Source organism: Corella eumyota, chromosome 6, assembly GCF_963082875.1.
Source record: "Corella eumyota chromosome 6, kaCorEumy4.1, whole genome shotgun sequence".
In the NCBI taxonomy this organism is placed as follows: domain Eukaryota; kingdom Metazoa; phylum Chordata; class Ascidiacea; order Phlebobranchia; family Corellidae; genus Corella; species Corella eumyota.
This window is the reverse complement of record NC_137495.1, coordinates 11,865,141-11,886,455: the sequence shown is the minus strand read 5'-3', so window position 1 is coordinate 11,886,455 and position 21,315 is coordinate 11,865,141. Positions and strand designations below refer to the sequence as shown.

Sequence of the window (21,315 nt, the reverse complement as noted above, 5' to 3'; positions counted from 1 at the left end):
GCCGCCACAGGCTACTTTATTTTAAAAACGCAAATTTTAACTAAAAGTCAAAGTTACTATAGAAACTGTATAACTGACAGAATATCAGTCATGTTGTATTTTAACATATTTAAAGTCCGTAATAGTAATGCACAGGTTGCTATACGCCCGTTTCTTCCTGCCGTTTGATTACGCACCCGTCTCGTGATCGAAATATATATATATATATAGTGTAATATATATATATAGTACATTATTTAGTTGATTAATAAAGTGAACTGGGTACTTGTTGATTATCTTTAATAATATATGTATTACTCTATATACGTGTTTAGATTTTTAATATATATATTTCTATATAAATGTATTTTAACATAGTTCATGTCTTAATAAAACGCTTAACGTTAGTTACATGTAAAAAAACAACTAATTTTTTAAATGTTGTAAGTATTTATTTTTTTTTATTCAAGATAGGATACACAATTCTAATGAAAATTCGTATTATATTTAAGTTAATAAACACATAATACAAGTTTATTAGTACGAACTGACAGGTGAAGAAGAATTATTTCTTTTTGTTCGGTTCGTTCAGGTGTTAAACGATTTGCTTGAACTGCACCTTATCTTTCTTTTCGATCTGCTTTTTCGAGTTATTACGAATCTCATACTTTGGATTCTTGGTCTTGAAGCGCTGCAAGTAGTCGTAAATGCCGTTGTACTGATTTACCGTTATGTACATACCGCTAGCTCTTGCGTCCTCGGTCATCTTCTCGACGCGGCTTTGAACCGGGCAAGCTTCGTTCGAATCCCATCAGCACAATAGAATAGAAGATTTAAGCAGTTAGAATAACTTGCTGGATAACCGATTACGTACGGCCAGTTTCCGAATAGCGCATCGGCTAAGTCGAATAGCTCTGCTTGTGGCCATTTTGAGTTTCTACTGTAACAACTCAAAAAGCCTGACGTTAAGCGATCATTTTGAGCTAATGCATCATCCGGCAGCTTTCGCTTGTGATCAAGATCTTTCAATAAACTTCGAAAAGATTTCACCTTTTCCACTTTGGTGGTTTTAATTTTTTTCTTCGTTTGATTCTCTTTGATCTTCGATGTGACTGGCATCGAGAAATCCATTTGCGGAGAAGTACTGACAGGGTCTGGCATTTCAGTTAAAAGTAGATCAGAAAAAAGTCCAAAGTTATATACTTGCGTTTGAGTCATTTTTTTAAACCTATCAAAAAGTATAAAAACATTCGTTTAGTTCAGGGTTTTGATAGATGGATTAATTACGAAAAAAAGAGAGAATTTATGTATATTTTTAAAAATAGGCTCCTTCAATCGTGTGTTTTTTTAAATTAATCAAAGTACGTCACCCCGATACAACCATCATAAAGATTATTTAATTCAGTTTTCTTTCTTTAGAAATTTTTTAAGGGACCTATCAAATTTTTAAATGACTGGAGCTTCGTGCCTGGAAGTCTAGCTCGTCATAAGTACATTGAATAGTATTTAGCTTTTAGAAAATCTCATTTAAATTTTTAACTCCACATTAATAACAGCTGGGAAGTGTTATCTTAAAAAGGATGTCGTGCTTGTGAAAAGGGGATGTGTCTTAGTTGTTTTTTTCAGTTGATAACGTAAATAAAATTTTCTATATGGAATTTCAGCGCGACAAGACTCGAACCTGAAATCTTCTGCTCCGTAGGCAGACGCGTTATCCAATGCACCACGCGCCCGCGATGAATACTGCGCTAATTTAAGTGTGACCGCAAGAAAGTTTATAATAATAATTACCACACCAACAAGAAAACTGCATTTCGTGTTAAAATTTTAAGGATGTTTAATCTGTCGAAAGAAGCTATTAAAATCTCGTCACTTAGTTACCTTACCTTAATGTAAATATAAATAATCGAATATAAGTTACGAGATTTTAATTCGGGATTTTACAAAACTACATAATTTTATGTATTAAAAAAAAATTTCAGTAAATCATTTAGATCTTAACGATTTTAGTAAAAAATTTTACAAAATGTTTGCTGAACTACTTGAGTTCAAATGGTGCAGTTTATTTTTGAATTAAAATTTTGTTTTTTGTACATTTTTTAATAACAAAAATATGAACAATAACTTTTAAGTCACGAGGGTAGGCGCTAATAAGGTAATTATATGGTCATTATGAGAAATATAAAATAAATTGTCTTTCGTTTACAAAATTTTTTTCATAGTAAACAAAATAATTTTAAATTAAAAAAACAAATAAATTCGTGTTCGGAAAAATTAAAAGTTTCCTTTTTAGCTATTAACCATATCTTAAATTATTTTGCAAGCATGGTCAAAAATTCTTCAATGTAATAATATTAAAAAGTTTTATATTATATTATTAATAACGTTTCATAATTTTGTCATGAAAATATTTTTATACTATGGAAACGTTTGTACTTTACGGTTCTTGGAAAACTTAGAACCGTAAAGTACGTTAGAGATCTAACTAAGTCCGTAAAATACAAGAGAGAAAACATATTGCTTCCATTAGTTTATAGATTGTTTAATTTTTAGCAGTTTGTGAGTATACTTGTTGAATATAAATTTAATTTTACTCATGTGAACAAATTTTAAACTTGATGCTAAATATTAAATACCTTACCTTTAAAAACCATAAAAATATATTTTACAAAATAACAAATTAAATCTCATCGCACATTGCTTTTCATTTTTGGCAAAATCATTAATTTTTGGCAGTACGTTTAAGGGCTTATTTTTCATGCAGTTGTATTTGTTATCAGTTTTGTCCCAATGAGCTAAATATTTAAAGTAATAAATGTAAATATGCTAAGTGTGGTTTATTTACAGTTATAAGTGCTACGTTATCCTTTTTACCGTTTCTAACAACCAACAACTAACTTTGTTCCTATTTGAATAAGGTATTAACAAATTGTTAAATTTTAATCAAACGAATGTTAAAGATCTGAACTTAATTGTGGACTGACAATTAATAAAGGTAAAACAAAAAGGCATTTTGTTTGTATTTTTAATTTCTTAAACGTAAGCCAATAGATATATTTTATAACAACTTAAGTTGTAGGATCACATCTGTGAAACTACATATATGTTTAATTAATAGGCAAAAGTGATAAAAATTCGAATTGCTGGTTGTGGGTAAATGGCCAACTGCAAATATTTGTTGCAACTTTTACTTTAATTTACTTTGTTGATAAAGCGATTTAAAATAATTTTTGTCGCAATTACAAAAATAATTATGGTTACTAAATTAAAGACTGTTATTGCATTTCATTAAAGAAAAAAATTACTTGCCCATTTAAAATTTATTTTATTGCTGTAACAGGTTTTGCAATATAATAACAATTTTATATATCTAATCGTGTTATTTAAATAAAATGCATGTTAAAGGCAATACAAAATGACAATGAACCCCCCAAAATAGTTTAGAATCCCCGAGGTATATAATAGTAGGGCGCAAAGTACGCACAAAGTTCGCTACGCAAACACCTTGTTTAAACAAACCAAAAAAAATTGACTTAAAATCAAAGTTTTCGAAAGATAATAAGGCATAAGGCTGCCAATCACAATTGGTGGCTTACTTTAGATTTAGGTTTATTAGCATCTTAACACGGCTATCGCACTTACTGGGTTGGCCGAGTGGTTAAGGCGTTGAACTTAAGTTCCAATGGACGAATTTGGTTCAAAATCGTTTAAACCTTTTTTTTTTTAAAAAAATTACACAGTAAATTAAAATATAACCTTTATAATAACTAGACTAAATTTTAGCAAACAAACACGCATCGATGTCGTATAATATAACCAAACTAAATTTAAAAGCAAAATATTTATCTTATTTTTTATTAATCAAGCAAGTATTTAAGCATAATTGACAATAAAATACCTAACGCAACCCCTATTTAGACTATGCAATATAAGGATGTTTATTCTAGGCACCTCCTTGTTTGTTATCGCAAAACCAATCACTTACCGAATTGGAAAATTGGCTTATCGTCTATCCGAGAATATCCCTAGTTAAAAATTATTTTCAGAAAAAGAATACCTACCCTTTGTGTATGAAAATAAAATTTGTTGTTTAAAAACTACACCTTGACTTATTCAGCTTCTCAAATTTTAAGTTTTTTACAATTAAACAACAACTAGAAAATATAAGACGTCTTATAATACACATGACGTTGTTTCGCTGTGATGCAATTTTATCGTTATTAATCGGGTTTTTAAAGAACAAAGCAAACTTATTAACCCAACGAGTATGTTTTACGATTTTGTACAGTATGCAATAAAAACGATTTAAATAGTATATAAAAAAAATTATATGTAATTTTTTTATTACATACATCTTTACTCTTTATTTTCACTTTTTTATTATTCACGAAGCCCAGTCACTACTTTAACCTAATCCAATTGTTTACTTTTGTTTTATTAATTTTAAAATTATTTAAAAAATATTAGTCTAGGGTCACCCTTTCCTATGCAAAAAGGTACAAATGTTTGCCCTTTTATATAACGTCACAACACAATGCCATTGTGAAATGAAACCGACTTTATCAATTGCATCGTGTGATTCAATTAGCAACCGTAACTCTGTATGTGAAGAAAAGTGAACAAATAAATATGTCTTAAGAATAAATAAGTATTTCACGTACTTAAAGTAGGAAAAATTTTGCTAAATAAAATACGAGCGCCAGGACTCGAACCTAGAATCTTCTGCTCCGTATGCAGACGCGTTATTCATTGCGCCACGATAAATAATGTTTTCTTAATCAGAACTTTAAAAATGCTAAGTCTGTCCAAACAAAAAAAGAAAAAATAGGTATGCTCCCCCACAAATTTTTTAAATTTATTTGCTGTAAACACGCTATTTTTACATTTAATAGTTAATTGTTTAAAATAAAGGCCCTTTCACACGGCGTACGCAAAATTTATTTATTTTTGTCTACTTCCTATATAATTTAAAACGTATTTTGTATATTTCAAATTCTCATTTTAATAGAGCTTGAATTGACACAATTAAAAGCAAAGTAGCATAACAGATTTATTTTATTATAAGCGTCTATTAAGTTTAAAACTAAAAACGTTGGGGAAATAATGGTGCAAGTTATGTAACAACTGACAATACATTTCAACGAAAAAATTTATGAACAATTTATTAACTTTCTTGTTCATCTTGTCAGCTCTTCTACAAAATAACATGATATATCATTAAGCATTGTAATCAAGACACAGTTTTTGTTAATAATCTATTTCACTTTTCTTTCGAATAAATATTCTTTCACTTCTACATACTTAAATCTCCACCACCCCCTCTCCCTAGTCATTCTTTCTCTTCTCTATACAATCACAACATCACCCCATGTATATGTTGTTGTCCTACTCTTATTGTTCAAGTGTTTGTGTAATGTACAAAACTATTCATACATAGCCATTATTATGGTAACAAAATTAAGCCAACAAAAAATTCGTTCCTGGGCGGGCTTGAACCACCAACCTTTCGGTTAACAACCTTTCGCCGAATGCGCTATCTGATTGCGCCACAGAGACGACATACATTGCTACCATTGGATTGAATCTGAAGATCAAAATTATAGTAATAAAAATGTAACAAAATATATTTGACCTTGGGTGGACTCGAACAACCAACCTTTCGGTTAACAGACGAACTCGCTAACTGATTGCGCCATAGAGACGACATTTTTTGCCACACTAGGTCTAAATTTGGAGATCAAAATTATAATAATAAAAATGTAACAAAATAAATTTGACCCTGGGTGGACTCAAACCTTCAAACTTTCTCTTAACAGCTGAACGCCCTAACCGATTGCGCGACAGAGACGATTATTTTGCCCACTTTGTTTAAATTTGCAAAGCAAAACTAATGTAATAAAAATGTAATAATATATTTCGTTCATGAATAGGCCCGAACCTTCAATCTTTCGGTTAAGAGCAAAACGCGCCAATCTGTTGCGACACAAATACGACTAATTCGCGACACTTCTATTAAATTTGCAAAGCAAAATTGTAAAAAAAAAGACGATTATATATTTGACCCTGGGTGGACTCGAACCGCAATGTTTTAAATTAAAAAGAAAATAATAATGATAAACATTTATCTAATAATTAAATACATAAAATTTGATTTAATAATTTAGTTGATAATCTTAATTAATTTATGTTTATGATTATCTTTATATATTAATAGAGATTAATTTTAAAAATGATCAAGTGATTTTAAATCGTATTTTATTTATCAAATAAATCTAGTTGTAGGTATTTTTGCTTATTGTGATGTTACTTTGACACAATTAGTGCGTTACTTTGACACAATTAGTGCGTTTTTTAAAAAAAAAAACAATAATTGTATGGGATATCCCTTTTTCAATATAAATATATCAAAACAGTTTTACAAACGTTAACATGTGCATCACCAGCTTCTTTTAAACATTTTTAAAAGACGAAAATAATTTTATAAATTTAAAATCAGATGATTGATTTAATGGAAAAAAACGACTTTTGGCTATAAAAAACTTGGAAAGTACACCTTTATCAATTTTAAAAGACAACGTTTAACAAATCTTGCTAGATGGTGGACTAGATTGCAGAAAAAATCTTAAAGGTCAGTGTATTTTCAAAATTACCTTATATTGCCCACCACTTGCATGAACATTACCAGACAGTATTGCATAATTAGTAATAACAAATTTTAACTTGTTAAAAAAAACTTTTGAATCGAATCAGTGTTTTAATTTTTTAGTTAACGAGGCGTTATAGCTTAGTGGTAAAGCGTTTGTCTCGTAAACAGGAGATCCCGGGTTCAATCCCCAGTAACGCCTATTATTATTTTACTATAATGAAGTTGGTGGTTAATTTTAAAAATAATTTATTCTGATTACTTCAAAATAATACGTTAAATTTTAAATACCACGAAGATTTGTAAACCTATCATGACGTTAATGTTAAATTAGGCCTTTGTTTATCTTCCGACTGCTTATGCAAATTCTAACTCGCGAATGTAAAAAAAGTCGAATAAATTTTAATAGTTTTTTGTACTTTTTTCTTGATATTCTGTGCAATGTTTTTGCACAAGTAGCAAATTTAATAATTTTGATTGTTCCTAATGATTGGTTGTGTACAAGAATATGAGATTCCGACTATTTAAAAAAAAATTAACACTAAATTTACTTTGAAGTCCAAATCCATGTTTGTTTGGTGGCGTCCGTTTAGTAAAACTAAATTGTCAGGTTTAATTTAAGTATATGCACCTAATATAAAGCGTAAATGACTAGATTAAAATATGAATCAATACCAGAAAAAAACAGATAAATTTTTATGCGACAAGAAATGTTAAATATAAACTGCAAATTTCATAAGCAAGTGATAATTAAAAGCATTCGATATACTTTTAACATCGAGAAAGAAAGTTAAAGATTGTCAGCACATAAATAAAAATTTCGTATTAATCAACATCAAATATTTTTTTTTATAAAAATTGAAGTAAGTTTATGTTGATTTATTTTAAATAAGTTACATACTAATCAACTATAATGACAACTTAATTTCCAATATCTTATTAGGTAAATAATAACATAGTTTTTAATAAAAAAACTTATTTTAACTGTGTTTTTTTAAAGAAAAGGGCAAAAATAGCACATAAAATATAAATTTACCATTTGACTTTAAAAAGCTGCTATGACTTTTTGTTTAAAAAAAGAATGCCCTATTAAATGGTAGTCACAGTAATTCTGACGCAGGGTTTAAAATAACGAAAATAAATGCAAGTAATTAAAAGTAGTAACTTGAATGTAAACACATCAAAGCGTATTAAGTAAATTTATGATGAAACAAAAAAAAATAAAATTAGGTTACCACATTTTTCAACAAAAGCGCAAAATTTTTTTATTTGCTTCCTGTAGAGTTTCTACAAACTGTTGAAAAAATTTCGAAACATATTGTTATTGTCAGTAATATTATTATTATTACTAATTTTTTCCAGTGTCTTATAAGCTGTAAATTTCGAGTTAACATAACTTTTGTTTGTGAACATTTACAGTTTTAAAATTTTAGTATGTTATTTATTATCAGATTCTGTTTTCATTATTCTATTTACAACATTTAATTATCACTAATTACTGATTAGTAAGAGTTTATTTATTAAAATTTAAAGATTGTTATTAAGTTTTTAAATCTGGGTCAATTGTATATCATGATATTACTAACCCAAAAATGAATTACAATTTTAATTTTTATTACTGATTACTAATTAATAAGTGTTTGTTTATTAAAATTCAAAGGTTGTTGTTAATTTTTGGCAAATTGTATATCATGATATTAGTAACTCAAAAATGAATTAAAATTTTAATTTTTGTCACTAATTAATAGGTGTTGTTTATTCAAATTTAAAAATAGTTATTAGGTTTTTAAATTTTGGTCAGTTATATCTTATAATATTTTTAATTCGAAAAAGAATTCTAAAAAAATTCTTGTTTGTTTGTTAAATACTTGTTTATTTAATAAAAATCAAAAATCAAATTTAGGAATTTAAAATATACTATAATTTATATCCTAATATTACCAACTTAAAACTTGGTTAAAATAATAGTTGTTTGTATAATATATATAAATGCTTGTTTGTTAATTAAAAATTAAAAGTATGTAATATACTTAGTTAATGTTTATGCATATCTTTTTTTATTTATAAAAATTTATGTTAAGAATAATCAAATAATTTCGAACAATATTTTATTTATCAAATAAATCTAGTTATTTTTGTAATTGCGACAAATATTATTTTAAATCACTTTATTAACAAAGAAAATTAACGTAAAAGTTGCAACAAATATTTGCAGCTGGCCATATACCCAGCAATTCAAATTTTTATCACTTTTGCCTATTTATTAAACATATAGGTAGTTTCACAGATGTCATCCTACAACTTGAGTTGTAATAAAGAATATCTATTGGCTTACGTTTAAAAAAAAATAATACGAACAATATGCCTTTGTTCTTTTAACTTTATAAATTGTTAGTCCACAATTAAGATTCGTTTGATTAAAATTCGATAAAAAATGTTAAAATTTAACATTCGTTTGATTAAAATTTGACAAATCGTTAGCAAAATTTTATTAAAATTCTGTTTTTAAAAATTATACAAATAGCATATATACTTTATTCAAAAAGGAACAAAGTTAGTTGTTGGTTGTTAGAAACGGTCAAAAGAACAACAGCACTTATAACTGTAAAGAAACAACACTTAGCATATCTACACGTATTACTGTAAATACCTAGCTTATTGGGACCAAAATCTACACTTAACCAATAAAAATAATTAAAACACAAAAACCATGAAAAAATTACAATGCCATGGGACGAGCATTTAAATATTTAAGTGAAATCACCCTAGCTGCCTCAAGAAGGAAAAGCAAGAGTTGTCGTGACCGATTGGTTAAGGCTATAAAAAAGAAACCTATTCAGCTCTGCAGGCACAAGTTCGAATCCTGCCGAAAACGCATTTTTATTTCATTTTTTAATTAAAATTTTAATTAATTAATTACAATTTTATTAATTAAAGTTGCCTTGAAAAGTAAACAAAAAAGTTGTCGTGGCCGAGTGGTTAAGGCAATAGACTTACAATCTTTTAGGCGCTGTCCGCACATATTCGAATCCTGTCGACAACGAATTTTTTTTATTTAGTTTTAATTCAAATTTAATTAATTAATTAAAATCACGCTAGCTGCTCGGAGAAGAACACTTAGTATAGACTTGATTTTTTTAGGCTCTGCCCGCGTAGGTTCGAGTCCAGCCGATAACGCATTTTTATTTCAGTTTTATTACAAAATTAATTTAAATCACACTAGCTGCTCCGAGAATCCAACATAACAGTTGTCGTGGCCGAGTGGTTAAGGCGATAGACTTGAAATCTATTGGGCTCTGCCCGCACATGTTCGAATCCTGCCGACAACGCAGTATTTTATTTTAGTTTAAATACAAATTTAATTAACTAATTAAAATCACGCGAGGTGCTCCGAGAATGGAACATTAGAGTTGTCGTGGCCGAGGCTATAGGTTTGAGTTCTTTGAGGCTCTGCCCGCGCAGGTTCGACTCATGCCGACAACGCTTTATTTTATGTTTTAATAACTGCCTTTAGTTGTCGGTTGTTTACAAGAATATAAAATTCTGTCTAATTTCTTTTAAAATGAAGTAATGTCTAAATCCATGTTTATTGAGTGGCTTCTGTTCAGTAGAACGAAATTGCCCTTCGTCTTTAAATCAAACATTTGCCTTTAATAAAAAGCTAAAATGAATCGTTAAAATAATGGTTTAATTCAAAAAAAAACGAAGTTAGAGGTTCCATGTGAAAAGAGTTTCAAACAAATTTGCAAAGGAAATATTTTTATCTCTGGGTTAGCCTTTTGGTAAATAGCCAAATGCGCCAACCATTGCAACACAACAACAACTGATTCGCGACGTTTTTATTAAATTTGCAAAACATTATTATGGTAATCAAAATGAAGCAAACAAATATTCGTCCCTGGGTGGTCTTGAACCACCAACCTTTCAGCTAACAGCCGAACGCGCTAACCGATTGCGCCACAGAGACGACATACATTGTAACACTTGGATTGAATCTAAAGATCAAAATTATAATGTTAAAAATGTAACAAAATATTTTTGACCTTGGGTGGACTCGAACAACCAATCTTTCGATTAACAGACAAACTCGCTAACTGATTGCGCCATAGAGACGACATTTTTGCCACACTTGGTCTAAATTTGTAGATCAAAATTATAATAATAAAAATGTAACAAAATAAATTTGACCCTGGGTGGACTCAAACCTTCAAACTTTCTCTTAACAGCTGAACGCCCTGACCGATTGCGCGACAAAGACGATTATTTCGCCCACTTTTTTTGAATTCGCAATGCAAAATTAATATAATAAAAATGTAATAATATATTTCGTCATGAATGAGCCCAAACCTTCAACCTTTCGGTTTAGAGCAAAACGCGCCAATCTATTGCGACACAAATACGACTAATTCGCAACACTTCTATTAAATTTGCAAAGCAAAATTATAATAAAAATGGGAAAAAACTAGTTTCGTCCTTGGGCGGGCTCGAACCTACAACCTTTCGGTTAAAGAGCTAAACGCGCCAATGATTGCGACACAGAAACGACTGATTTGCGACATTTCTATCAAACTTGCAAAGCAAAATTGTAAAAAAAGACGATTATATATTTGATCCTGGGTGGACTCGAACCGGAATCTTTTAAATTAAAAAGAAAATAATAATAATAAACATTTATCTAATAATTAAATACATAAAATTTGATTTAATAATTTAGTTGATAATCTTAATTAGTTAATGTTTATGATTATCTTTATTTATTAATAGAAGTTAATTTTAAAAATGATTAAATGATTTTAAATCGTATTTTATTTATCAAATAAATCTGGTTGTAAGTATTTTTGCTTGTTGTGATGATAAATTTAAAATTACTTTGACACAATCATTGCGTTCTTTAAAAAAAAAACAATAATTGTATGGGATATCCCCTTTTTCAATATATATATATATATATGGGCAATTCTCATTGGGAAAGTGTTTTTTTTTTTAAAATCAACTTAAATTATTTGTTTAATTAACTTACCTGTTTCTTTGGTTTTGATATTTAAAGTTTAAATTTAAAAAAATTTAGGCAAATAATTTTTTATAAGTGATTTTTTTTTTAAATTTAAAATGTACAAATTTTTTTGCACTTTAATGGCTATTTTAAGCAATAATTTTAAGTTAATATAAAAGTTACAAGACAGATTACAACAGATTTGTAATGTGTTAGTATAAGAGGTTTAAACATATGCCTAACATAAATCAAACAACAAAATATATATTACAATTTAAAAATCAGCAATTTTTTAGTTTTTAACATGTAAAAACATAGGTAATTCCGTTACCGAATTTACATAAAAAGTTTTATAACTTGAAATTTAATTAAATACAACTTTTAATATTTTTAATTCTCTGATTTTAGTTATTAAGTAATATAAATAAAAACTAAACTTTAAAGTTCCTTATCAATTTTATCAAAAATTATGGTAACGGAATTACAACATCAAGAATTTTGTAGAAATGCTTATTTTGCCCGGTTTAAATGATTTAAAATATTTTAATTAGTTTTATTAGTTAAAAAATAGAATAAAATTGTAATAAATATCCATTTTTTAGCTTTTGTGAAAATGTAGTTGTGAAATTTAATAATTTGTTTTATGGGTACCTATATTGTCAAAAAAAATTAAATAAACATACTAACAAATTGATTTTTAACTTATATTTGCATTCTAACACAAATATTTTAAACCAATTTACCCACTAGACATGTAGTAAATGCATAATTACCCATTTGACTGGGTCTAACATATTGTTTCTGTGACATCACTTTTACTACTAATTGTTAATAATTCTAAAATTTTTTTGGAAATAAAAAAGTTTTTGACTATCTGGTAACCTAATTTATTAAACATTTTTTAATCTGAAGTGCTTATTCATTAAAATGCCTTTGTCTGCAAAAGAAAAAATGAGAAGATATCGAGATAATTTAAAGCTTAACAATGAAAAGTATGCTAAGATATTATTGAAAGACAGGGAAAGAAAATCCAGCAAAAAGTTAAATATGACCCAAGCAGAAAAAAATTTGGCCAAAAAATTGAATGCAGAAAGAGTTGAAAAACACAGAAATTTGACAAGGAATAAAAAATTAATTGTAAAAATAACTGGTTCATAAAAATCACCTCAAACACTCGGAAAAGCAAAACAAAAAGTTAAAAAAGTTTTACCGAAGTCACCCTCAAAAAAATCAGCTGTGTTAAGCTCGCTTTTTAAAGAAATAAAAACAGACATTAAAATTTCACCAGAATTTACAAAAAATGACTTACATTTAAATAAAAAAAAACTTATAACAGACTTCTATTTAAATACGTCATACATGTGTGCTGGAATAAAAGATACAGTAATAGTTAGAAAAAAAGGTTTAAAAAAAATGACTTTCCAAAAACATTATCTCACCACAACTTTGGAAGAAGCATACCAAGTTTTTAAAAATAAAAATCCAGAAATCGAAATCTCCTTTAGTAATTTTGCCAAATTTCGCCCTCCTCAAGTTTATACTCAAAAAAATACTCCACACAATGCTTGCCTGTGTAAGTATCACGATAACGTTCGTTTATTGCTGCAATGCCTTAACCAATTTGGTCTTTCCTTTCCATTAAAATTTAGAGACTTTATACAATGTATAGTATGTAATCAAAATAATGAAAAGTGCATGACAGGGAAATGTGATAAATGTCCTGGTTTAAACATTTTGACTCCATCAACTGCTCAAAATCAATTATCGGTGTCTTGGTTGCAGTGGCAAATGAAAGAGGGGAAAGCAGCAAAGGTAATAACAAAGGGAACAGTGCAGGAGTGTTTTGATTTATTAAAAAATAAAATTCCGTACTTTTTGAAACATACTCACATTAAAAGAATTCAATCATGAGGAGAAAATTGTCATACAGATTGATTTTGCTGAAAATTTTACCACAAAATATCAGGATGAAGTTCAAGCAGCACATTGGAACGCAACACAAATTACTATCTTTACTGTGTGTGCGTATGAAAAAGAAGGAACACATTCATTGGCAATAGCTTCCAATTATTTACATCATGATAAATATGCTGTACATATTTTTTTAAAAATGATACTTACCCATTTTGATAAAAAACTGAGATATTTTAACAAAATTGTAATATTTTCTGATGGACCTGCTACCCAATTCAAACAAAGATTTTTACTGGCATACATGACAACCCTTAAAAGAAACCTTACTTGGAATTTTTTTTGCTACAAGTCATGGAAAGGGGGCCGTAGATGGCATAGGCGCTGTGGTTAAGCGCCAGGTACACACAGCCATTTTGACTAGGCAAGCTACAATCACCAACTACTTGGAATTAGTTTCAGTAGCAAATAAAAAATGTCCCAATATAAATGTGTTGCATTGTGATAAAAAGATTGTTTAAGCTTCTGTAGAAGAGTTTAACAAAATCTGTTTTAACGTGCTTCCAATCCCCAATATTAAATCAATGCATGTTGTTACTTGTACTGCCCCAGCTAACAAATTAACGTTATCATAACGTACTGTACATGTTTTTAAACACTTTAAACAAACGTTAGCTGGACGTAAATCTGTGGACGCCGCTAAACGTTAAAACAACGTTTGTGTGAAACGTTATAGCACCCAAATTTAAACGTTTTTCGCAACTAAAAATTAACGTTTTGTTAACGACTTGAATACGTTACCCTTTTTAATAAAAAATACGTTAGATATACGTATTTTCACTACGTTTCTTGCAAAACTCTTATTGTAATTAAAACGTTTTCAGAACGTTACATAACATATTTACTTTCTAAAGTTTCTGCCAGAACAAACACAAATATTCTGAAAGAACATTTTTTTTATTTAATTTTCTAATAAAATCCGATTTCTGAATCAGAAGAAAAGAGAGGGACAGTTAGGGCGTCTGATGATGTGTTACTGGAACTAGACGAGGGTGTGTCTTTTGTTTTCTGTAAAAAAAAATCGATATTAACACCAAAACTAATCAAACAGATATAAATAATAAACTGTTTATAAAATATCAAATGCGTATGTTACTCAAATGCATTTACCAACTGAGCAGGTAAAACTGTAACACGAAATTGTTCTGTTTACAATTATGCCTTGATTTGATAAAGCATTATGCAATACTGATTACTATCTTGACTGTTGCAAAAATCACATCTTGATATTTGTAATGCTTTTAACAATTTCTCGAACTATATTTTAGCCATTGTCAGTTTGGCTTACCATGTCGTAATTTGACCCTCCAGGTCGGTTGGGAGCATGCTTGAGAGCTTCTTTGGTTTCCTTCTCAATCATTCTGATCTCAATGCTTGGATGTGCTTTAATTGCAGCACCTGCACCAATAAATTAATATTTGTTAACAATTATATAAATCACAATATAGTATACACCGAAGTTAAAAATAATAAAAAGAGGAAATTAATATAAAGGGTTAGTTGTTATCAAAATTGAGTGTAGTAACATTAATAAGTAAAATTAAATATTCAGAGCCGAAATTAACCAATTAAATGGCGATTTTGCTTCCACAGTAATTTAAGCTAATACAAGTGACTATTTACCAAAACTTACTTGTTATACACCGATACAACATCAAGCGATAAAAAGACAGCTTGCCCTTTCTCCCCTTGAAACTATATTTTGACCAGACAGCATTAGTTCCAATGAATTTGAGAAATCGACGTATTGAGTCACCTAGAGTGTCGCCCTTTCCTCGGACCAAAAATTTAATCTAAAAATTAAATTATTTATTATTTTAATAGAAATGCGATTAACAAAAGAGTTTACAAATTATTTATTAGAATGGAAAACATTCCTGAAACACAAATCGGCAGCGTGGTGTAGTGGCCAGAACACTCCCCACACTACATGAGGTCTAGGGCTTGATTTCCAGCGCTCTCATGTAGTAGAACTCTTGAGTAAGGCGGTACAAACAGTATAAACTCCTGCTGAGCACTTAATCATCAGCTTAATTATCAGGCAATTATAATCTATAATATCCTAAACTGCCAAGGATAACTTGCGACTAAGTCGGGGTAACTGTTGTTACTTCTATGTTTGGGTCGTACATTTGTCCTTCCCACATCGAGGATAAAGATATATACAAAAAAACAAACCATTTGGTGACATTTGCTTTTGTCTTCAAGTTCTTTTTCTAACTTCATTAGTTCGTCCACATCTGATACTGGTTGTTTCAAAAAGTCGACCCCAAAGTCCTTTTCCGGAAATTTAGCCCACTGTACATTGTTTTGATCCATCCAATTTTTTATTTCTTTTTGATTTTGTAGCAGTATGTTTTGATTTTGTAAGATTTTTTCTAAAATAAAAAACTTATGTAAGCAGGCGAATGCACAAGTAATTTCAATTTTTTGTTAGTATTTTAAATAAAGCAAATAATATTTTACAAGCTTAATGATTTTCGTACATTCATATAAAACCACCCCGGTTATTACCAAATCAGAATATTTGACAATTTGTTTCAAGTCAGCCGTCGTAAACTTGTTATGTTGGGATTTCGTTATTTTATTAAAAATTTTTTTAGTACATACAATTAGTATCAAATACTTCAAAAAAACAAATATACACAAAAAATTACATACCCAATAAATCTACACAAGTTTTTTGTTGTATTTCTGAAATGATTGTGGCGGTGTTTTCTACGAAAACAATATTAAGAGTTATAAGAATAAAAACATAGTTGACTGTAAAATTCCTACCCAAATTTTGCAACACTAAGTTAATAACATAAAATCATTAACAAAAATTACTATCACGCTTGCCCAATGGTAGTTCAGCATTCGGGGTAGATATCTTAGTTGGCTTTTTTGGCTGCATCAAAGGCTCGTCGTCTAAGATTTTTAGATATATGTTGATATTACAAAATTATACAATTATTTATCTTAATATTGCATTACTTAAATACATAACACGTTTAATTACGACTACCTTCACTCTCTATAAATCTTGATGGCCTTTTTCGCTTTCTTGATCCATCATCCGAACCATCAGTCTCTATATTGGAAGTTTCCATGGCCTGCTTACATTTGGACACTGCCTTATCGAAATTATCTGTAACATAATATCACAGATCAAAAGATAGCATAGTAAGGAAATTTACTCTATACACCAAAATACACTTTAAAATACTCCAGTTTTTGCAATTGCATATAAAATAGTTGTATAAACACTGCACCTGTCCATGATAAAATTCGAATTTCGTATTTATCCCAACATTCGGGGTCCGGAGACACACCCTTTTTTGCCTTACTCCTACTTCCACTTTTGGGCCAATAACATTCTGTGATGAGCTAAAACAAAACATTATAAATTTTATACTAAAATGTTCAAAAGCACTAATATGGGTAGTTTACAAATAACATATTTACATTGTCATTTTCTATCAGCCACTTGTAATGAATAAAATCCACACTATCTTCTTTTTTAAACACAACAATTGCAAATTGCATTTTTGCCTAAGCTAAAAAAGTCTATAATACAAAAGTTTACAATTTACAAATATTATGTAGGATTGCTAAAAAAATAACCCTATTATTTAATTTAAAACAAATCGCCTTTGTTTGCAAATTGTCAATTTGTAGAATTCTAATAAAATATTTATTTATATCACCAGTATAAGCACCTAATAAAGAAGAGTTTAAAGGTGAAGTAAAAAGTGGTACTAAATTGTTATAAACACGACACAAATAATTTTGATTAGGTTGCTTTTCTAAAACCTCAAAACACACAAAATTCGATTTTCCAACATTTAAAATATAGGCATTGTTGGGAGCAGTTGTGTGTATTACATTTTTACTTAAATTTTTCCTTGTAGAAACCTTAACTTCTTCCAACCGCTTTACAAGTTGAACTAAAGGACTTTTTCCGGATCGTACCATTTTCTTTATAGTTTGCATGTAATTTTCGAAAAAAAAAGCAGAGCAATTATCTAAACTTCCATAATATTTTGCATCATCAGTAAGATGATTTAAGGAATGAATATTGTAAACTAAAAATTCCTCATTATATAGGGAACTACATTGATTCACAAATAATGACAATAAATTATGAGCTAAATTTGCAAAACAACTAGTAAGAGAAGGGTTTACCAATATTGCAATAGCTGAACTTAATTTTAAAAAATGAGTGTATAAATTTGTGGGCAAAATATTTTTTAAAACAATTTTCCCAGTATAAAGAAGAAATTGTCTTAATTCAGTAGCCTTCCATCTGTCAATTTCGATCAAAGAACGGGGTTTCCTTGCAAAACAATTGGGTATGCTTCCTGAAAAGAGAATTAGTCGCTTTGAAATCTCATTAACTTGTGTACTACTTTGCCGAACTTTGCGATTTCCGCGCATCCAAGATAAAATTAATTTTTTCATGCAACCTAAACAAACTTGATGCATGTAGTCTATGGGGAATTGTTTAATCATATCAATAGGCAAACTACAAAACGGCGATACACCATGGTGATGCCCAATATTCGTTTGCATTCGGAAAGACTTGTTTGTGCGTTTAATAAATTGGTTTTGTTTATGAATAACCCGGCCTGACCAAATACCTTTGTCAGTACATTTATCGCAACCATAGTAACCAGAATAAAGTTTTGTAGCTTTTACTAAAGAACGAGCTGGTGCATCACATATAATGCTATGAACTTTGACGTGAACTAAATTATCTTTTATAACAATACCATGTTTGATCAAGTTATTAAGATCACAAATAACATTTTCCAAAAAGTTCAAATTAGTCGGTTTAGAACTGCCAAAAGCAACAGACACTGGAAAAACCTTAACTTGGTTATCTGATGTTGTAGAACAAAGTACAGGCCAAAAGCATTTTTGGGAACTCTTAAAAAGGGGCAGTCCATCAATATTAAATGATAAGTAAATTGGATTTGGAATGTTACTAGAATTATTAAAACACATTTGTATTTGATTTACTAATCCAAAATGAAAGAATTCCATTCCAGACTTCTCTTGAATTAAAATGGATTTTGGTGTGGAGAGTAAAGTTCTACATGTAAGAGGAAGGTTGGGAAATCCACAATTTTTATGTATTTTTAAAAGATGATCCACCGCGTTGTGTTTTACTTGATATCCAATTACCCAGTTTTTTAAATCAATTTTAAAATTATTTGAATCAAGACCATCCAAAGCCTTTAATTCCACACCATATTCATTAAGACTATGTTCTACAGCGTTAAACGTACTGGAACCAGAATATGTCTTTTCATGAACACTTTCTACTGTAACAGTGGCAATATCTATTTGTTTTTTGGAAAACACACTTTCAAAAGTTTCATCGGAATCTGAGCTATGCCACATAGAGTTCAGATATTCTTGCATTTTAGAATTTTTTATTTTATTCCTTTTTATACGCATCCAATCCCTTTTGTAACGCTTTCGCTTCTCTATTTTATCCATTTTATTTGGTTTAACTGATACTACCCTATATATACTGTAATTGTTTAAATACTTTTTTCTTAGCCCTATTCAACACACAAAAAAGTTTAAAATACATTATTTAGCTTTAAAAAAAGTTCATTAGTGTTAGATAGCCAGTTTCTATGTTTTAAAAAACAATCAAATAGTAAAATATTAAATATTGTTAAAATTATTATTTATAAAGATTTAATTTATTATTACTACCAAACCGCCTTACTCAAATAAACAAAACTAAAATTTATACAAACCATTCAGGCCCCAATTTAAATGTACATTTCTTAAAAGTGACATTAGCACACCATTTTTAAAGTTACCCAAGCATTAACATGGCAAGAGCTGCGCTGTTTATGACTGCTAAGGCTACGAAAAACTACCCAGTAAGCTTAAACTACCACTAAATAAAAGCATTAAAAAACCCTTCTTAATAACAGATTCATATAATTTAAACGGTAAAACTTATTTCTTGTCTGTCAGTCTGTTACTGACTAGTTTCAACTTTCACTTTTTTTAAACACGTGTGCTACCAAACTAACTTCTTAAACTCCGAAAAGAGAGAGATTTTGCTGCACGCGCCAATTTTCTGAAACGAAAAAGGCAATCGGTGAATCAAAGCCGTAATAGATTACGAAATATTGTGCAATCCAAAATTACGCCACAATTTGTTTGAATCAGTTTGTTATATAGAATTGAGGTTATGGAACTGAAAAAGGCAAAATGCCAGCTTTGTTTTAAATAAATTTTGTTAACTTAAAATAATAAAATAACATTTTTGATTTTTAACAATTAAATAACTCTTAAATCTAAGTGTTTTACACTCAATATGTTTGACTCTCTTTAATGTAAATTCTGTGAATCATAAGTAAATGCAAATGTTTATTGTGATTTTAAAAACAAATATATACATTTAAACGGTGTTTTAATAATTTGTTAAAACATTTTTAACAACGTCGGATTGCAACGTTACTTTAAAATAAATTAATTTTATATGTAAAAAAACGTTAAAACAACTTTATTATTTTCCTGAAACATAACGTTTTTGTAATACATTTAGATAACGTAAAGAAAACGTTATATTACTCTAAAAGTTGCATAAAAAAAAGAAACCCAAATATAACTTTTCTGCAACATTTACTTTAACTTTTTTTTCTGGCAACTTTAAAGTAACGTTTTTTTAACGTTTTGAAAGTTGTAATAACGTTGGGTGTTAGCTGGGGCCCCCTTCAAGATCTGTTATCAGGAGCATGCTCTTAGTATAAAAAAAATGCACAACTTTCTTGTGGAGATAAAAATGAATTTAAAAACCACGATACCACCTCAGACACCAACTAACTTTCAGCATAAATGGATACAAGTTCAGTATAGCTCAAAAAAATTTTATGGTCAAGTTGTGAAAGCCCATTTAAATGATACACTTACTGTAAAGTTCCTTAAACCAACCCAATTTGGCAAATATATTTGGCCAGACAAAGATGATATTGACACTGTTGAGTTATTTCAAGTTATAAAGATAATGAAAGAGCCACAGACAGACCGACGTTGCCAGCTTGACTTTAACGAATAGGATGCCATTTAAGTTGTAGATGTGTTATTTTTGTTTGTTAATTTTGTTTTTATAGTTATGTTTATAGTTTTTGTCAAAATGATAGTTAGAGATTTTAAAATTAGGTTTGTTTTGTTTAAGAGTTTATTTTAAAAAATACCTATGAATACGTTTAAGTGCAACAAATATTTTAGTTTTGTAATTCCGTTACTGAGATTTTGTTTAGGTGTATTTAGGTAGGTTTATTTTACATAATAAAAGTACCTGAAAATATTTTTTTAAACTTTACCTAATATTCAGTAAATTTAAGACAAAAGTTACATGCCAAAGTTAGATAGTGTAATTCTGTTATTTATAGCGTAATTCCGTTACCAGGTGTTTTAATGTTATCTTGCCAATAAATAAATATTTTTTAAACCCTAACTAAAGAAATTTGGTATCTCTTTGTTTCTTTCAATAATGACAATTATTTACACTTGGTTAATTTAAGTTAATTTTTATAAAATTCAGACGAATTCAGATAAGGTATTAACCAAATTTTGTTATCTGATTTATTGACGTAATTCCGTTACCAGACATTTTTAGATTTTTAAGAAGCATACAAGTTCGAACTTGATTTTTATGCTTTTAAAAATTTGGTATAGCAATATAGGAGTGGTTTTAACTTTAGGAATTATTTAA

The 21,315-nt window shown here is 29.0% G+C and overlaps 2 protein-coding genes and 2 non-coding genes across 4 annotated transcripts; 2 read left to right on the top strand and 2 right to left on the bottom strand.

Annotated features, from left to right (window-relative positions):
• Positions 1-6,752: 6,752 nt before the first annotated feature.
• Positions 6,753-6,824, top strand: Trnat-cgu (transfer RNA threonine (anticodon CGU)). Its single transcript has one exon. It is a non-coding gene; the product is annotated as a tRNA-Thr (tRNA).
• Positions 6,825-9,869: 3,045 nt separating this feature from the next.
• On the top strand, positions 9,870-9,951 carry Trnas-uga (transfer RNA serine (anticodon UGA)). The gene has a single exon. It is a non-coding gene; the product is annotated as a tRNA-Ser (tRNA).
• Positions 9,952-11,676: 1,725 nt separating this feature from the next.
• LOC145755858 (uncharacterized) lies at positions 11,677-19,073 on the bottom strand. The gene is made up of 2 exons (XM_082572093.1): positions 17,480-19,073; positions 11,677-11,726 (listed from the first exon to the last, which is right to left on the bottom strand). Exons 1-2 carry the CDS (start codon positions 19,071-19,073, stop codon positions 11,677-11,679), a joined length of 1,644 nt encoding a protein of 547 aa, XP_082428219.1.
• On the bottom strand, positions 14,468-17,114 carry LOC145755217 (uncharacterized). The gene is made up of 9 exons (XM_082571446.1): positions 17,034-17,114; positions 16,841-16,955; positions 16,594-16,716; positions 16,416-16,496; positions 16,248-16,304; positions 15,765-15,964; positions 15,220-15,379; positions 14,875-14,984; positions 14,468-14,594 (listed from the first exon to the last, which is right to left on the bottom strand). Exons 1-9 carry the CDS (start codon positions 17,112-17,114, stop codon positions 14,496-14,498), a joined length of 1,026 nt encoding a protein of 341 aa, XP_082427572.1. The 3' UTR covers positions 14,468-14,495.
• Positions 19,074-21,315: the final 2,242 nt, after the last annotated feature.

Coding starts and splice junctions, on each gene's coding strand:
- LOC145755217 (XM_082571446.1), bottom strand. CDS start 17,114: ATGCAATTTGCAATTGTTGTGTTTAAAAAAGAAGATAGTGTGGATTTT. Junction 16,497..16,593: donor AAGATTTATAGAGAGTGAAG/GTAGTCGTAATT, acceptor TAAAAATCTTAG/ACGACGAGCCTTTGATGCAG. Junction 15,380..15,764: donor AAAGCAAATGTCACCAAATG/GTTTGTTTTTTT, acceptor TTTAATTTTTAG/ATTAAATTTTTGGTCCGAGG.
- LOC145755858 (XM_082572093.1), bottom strand. CDS start 19,073: ATGGATAAAATAGAGAAGCGAAAGCGTTACAAAAGGGATTGGATGCGT. Junction 11,727..17,479: donor GTTGGAAGAAGTTAAGGTTT/CTACAAGGAAAA, acceptor TGTACATTTTAA/ATTTAAAAAAAAAATCACTT.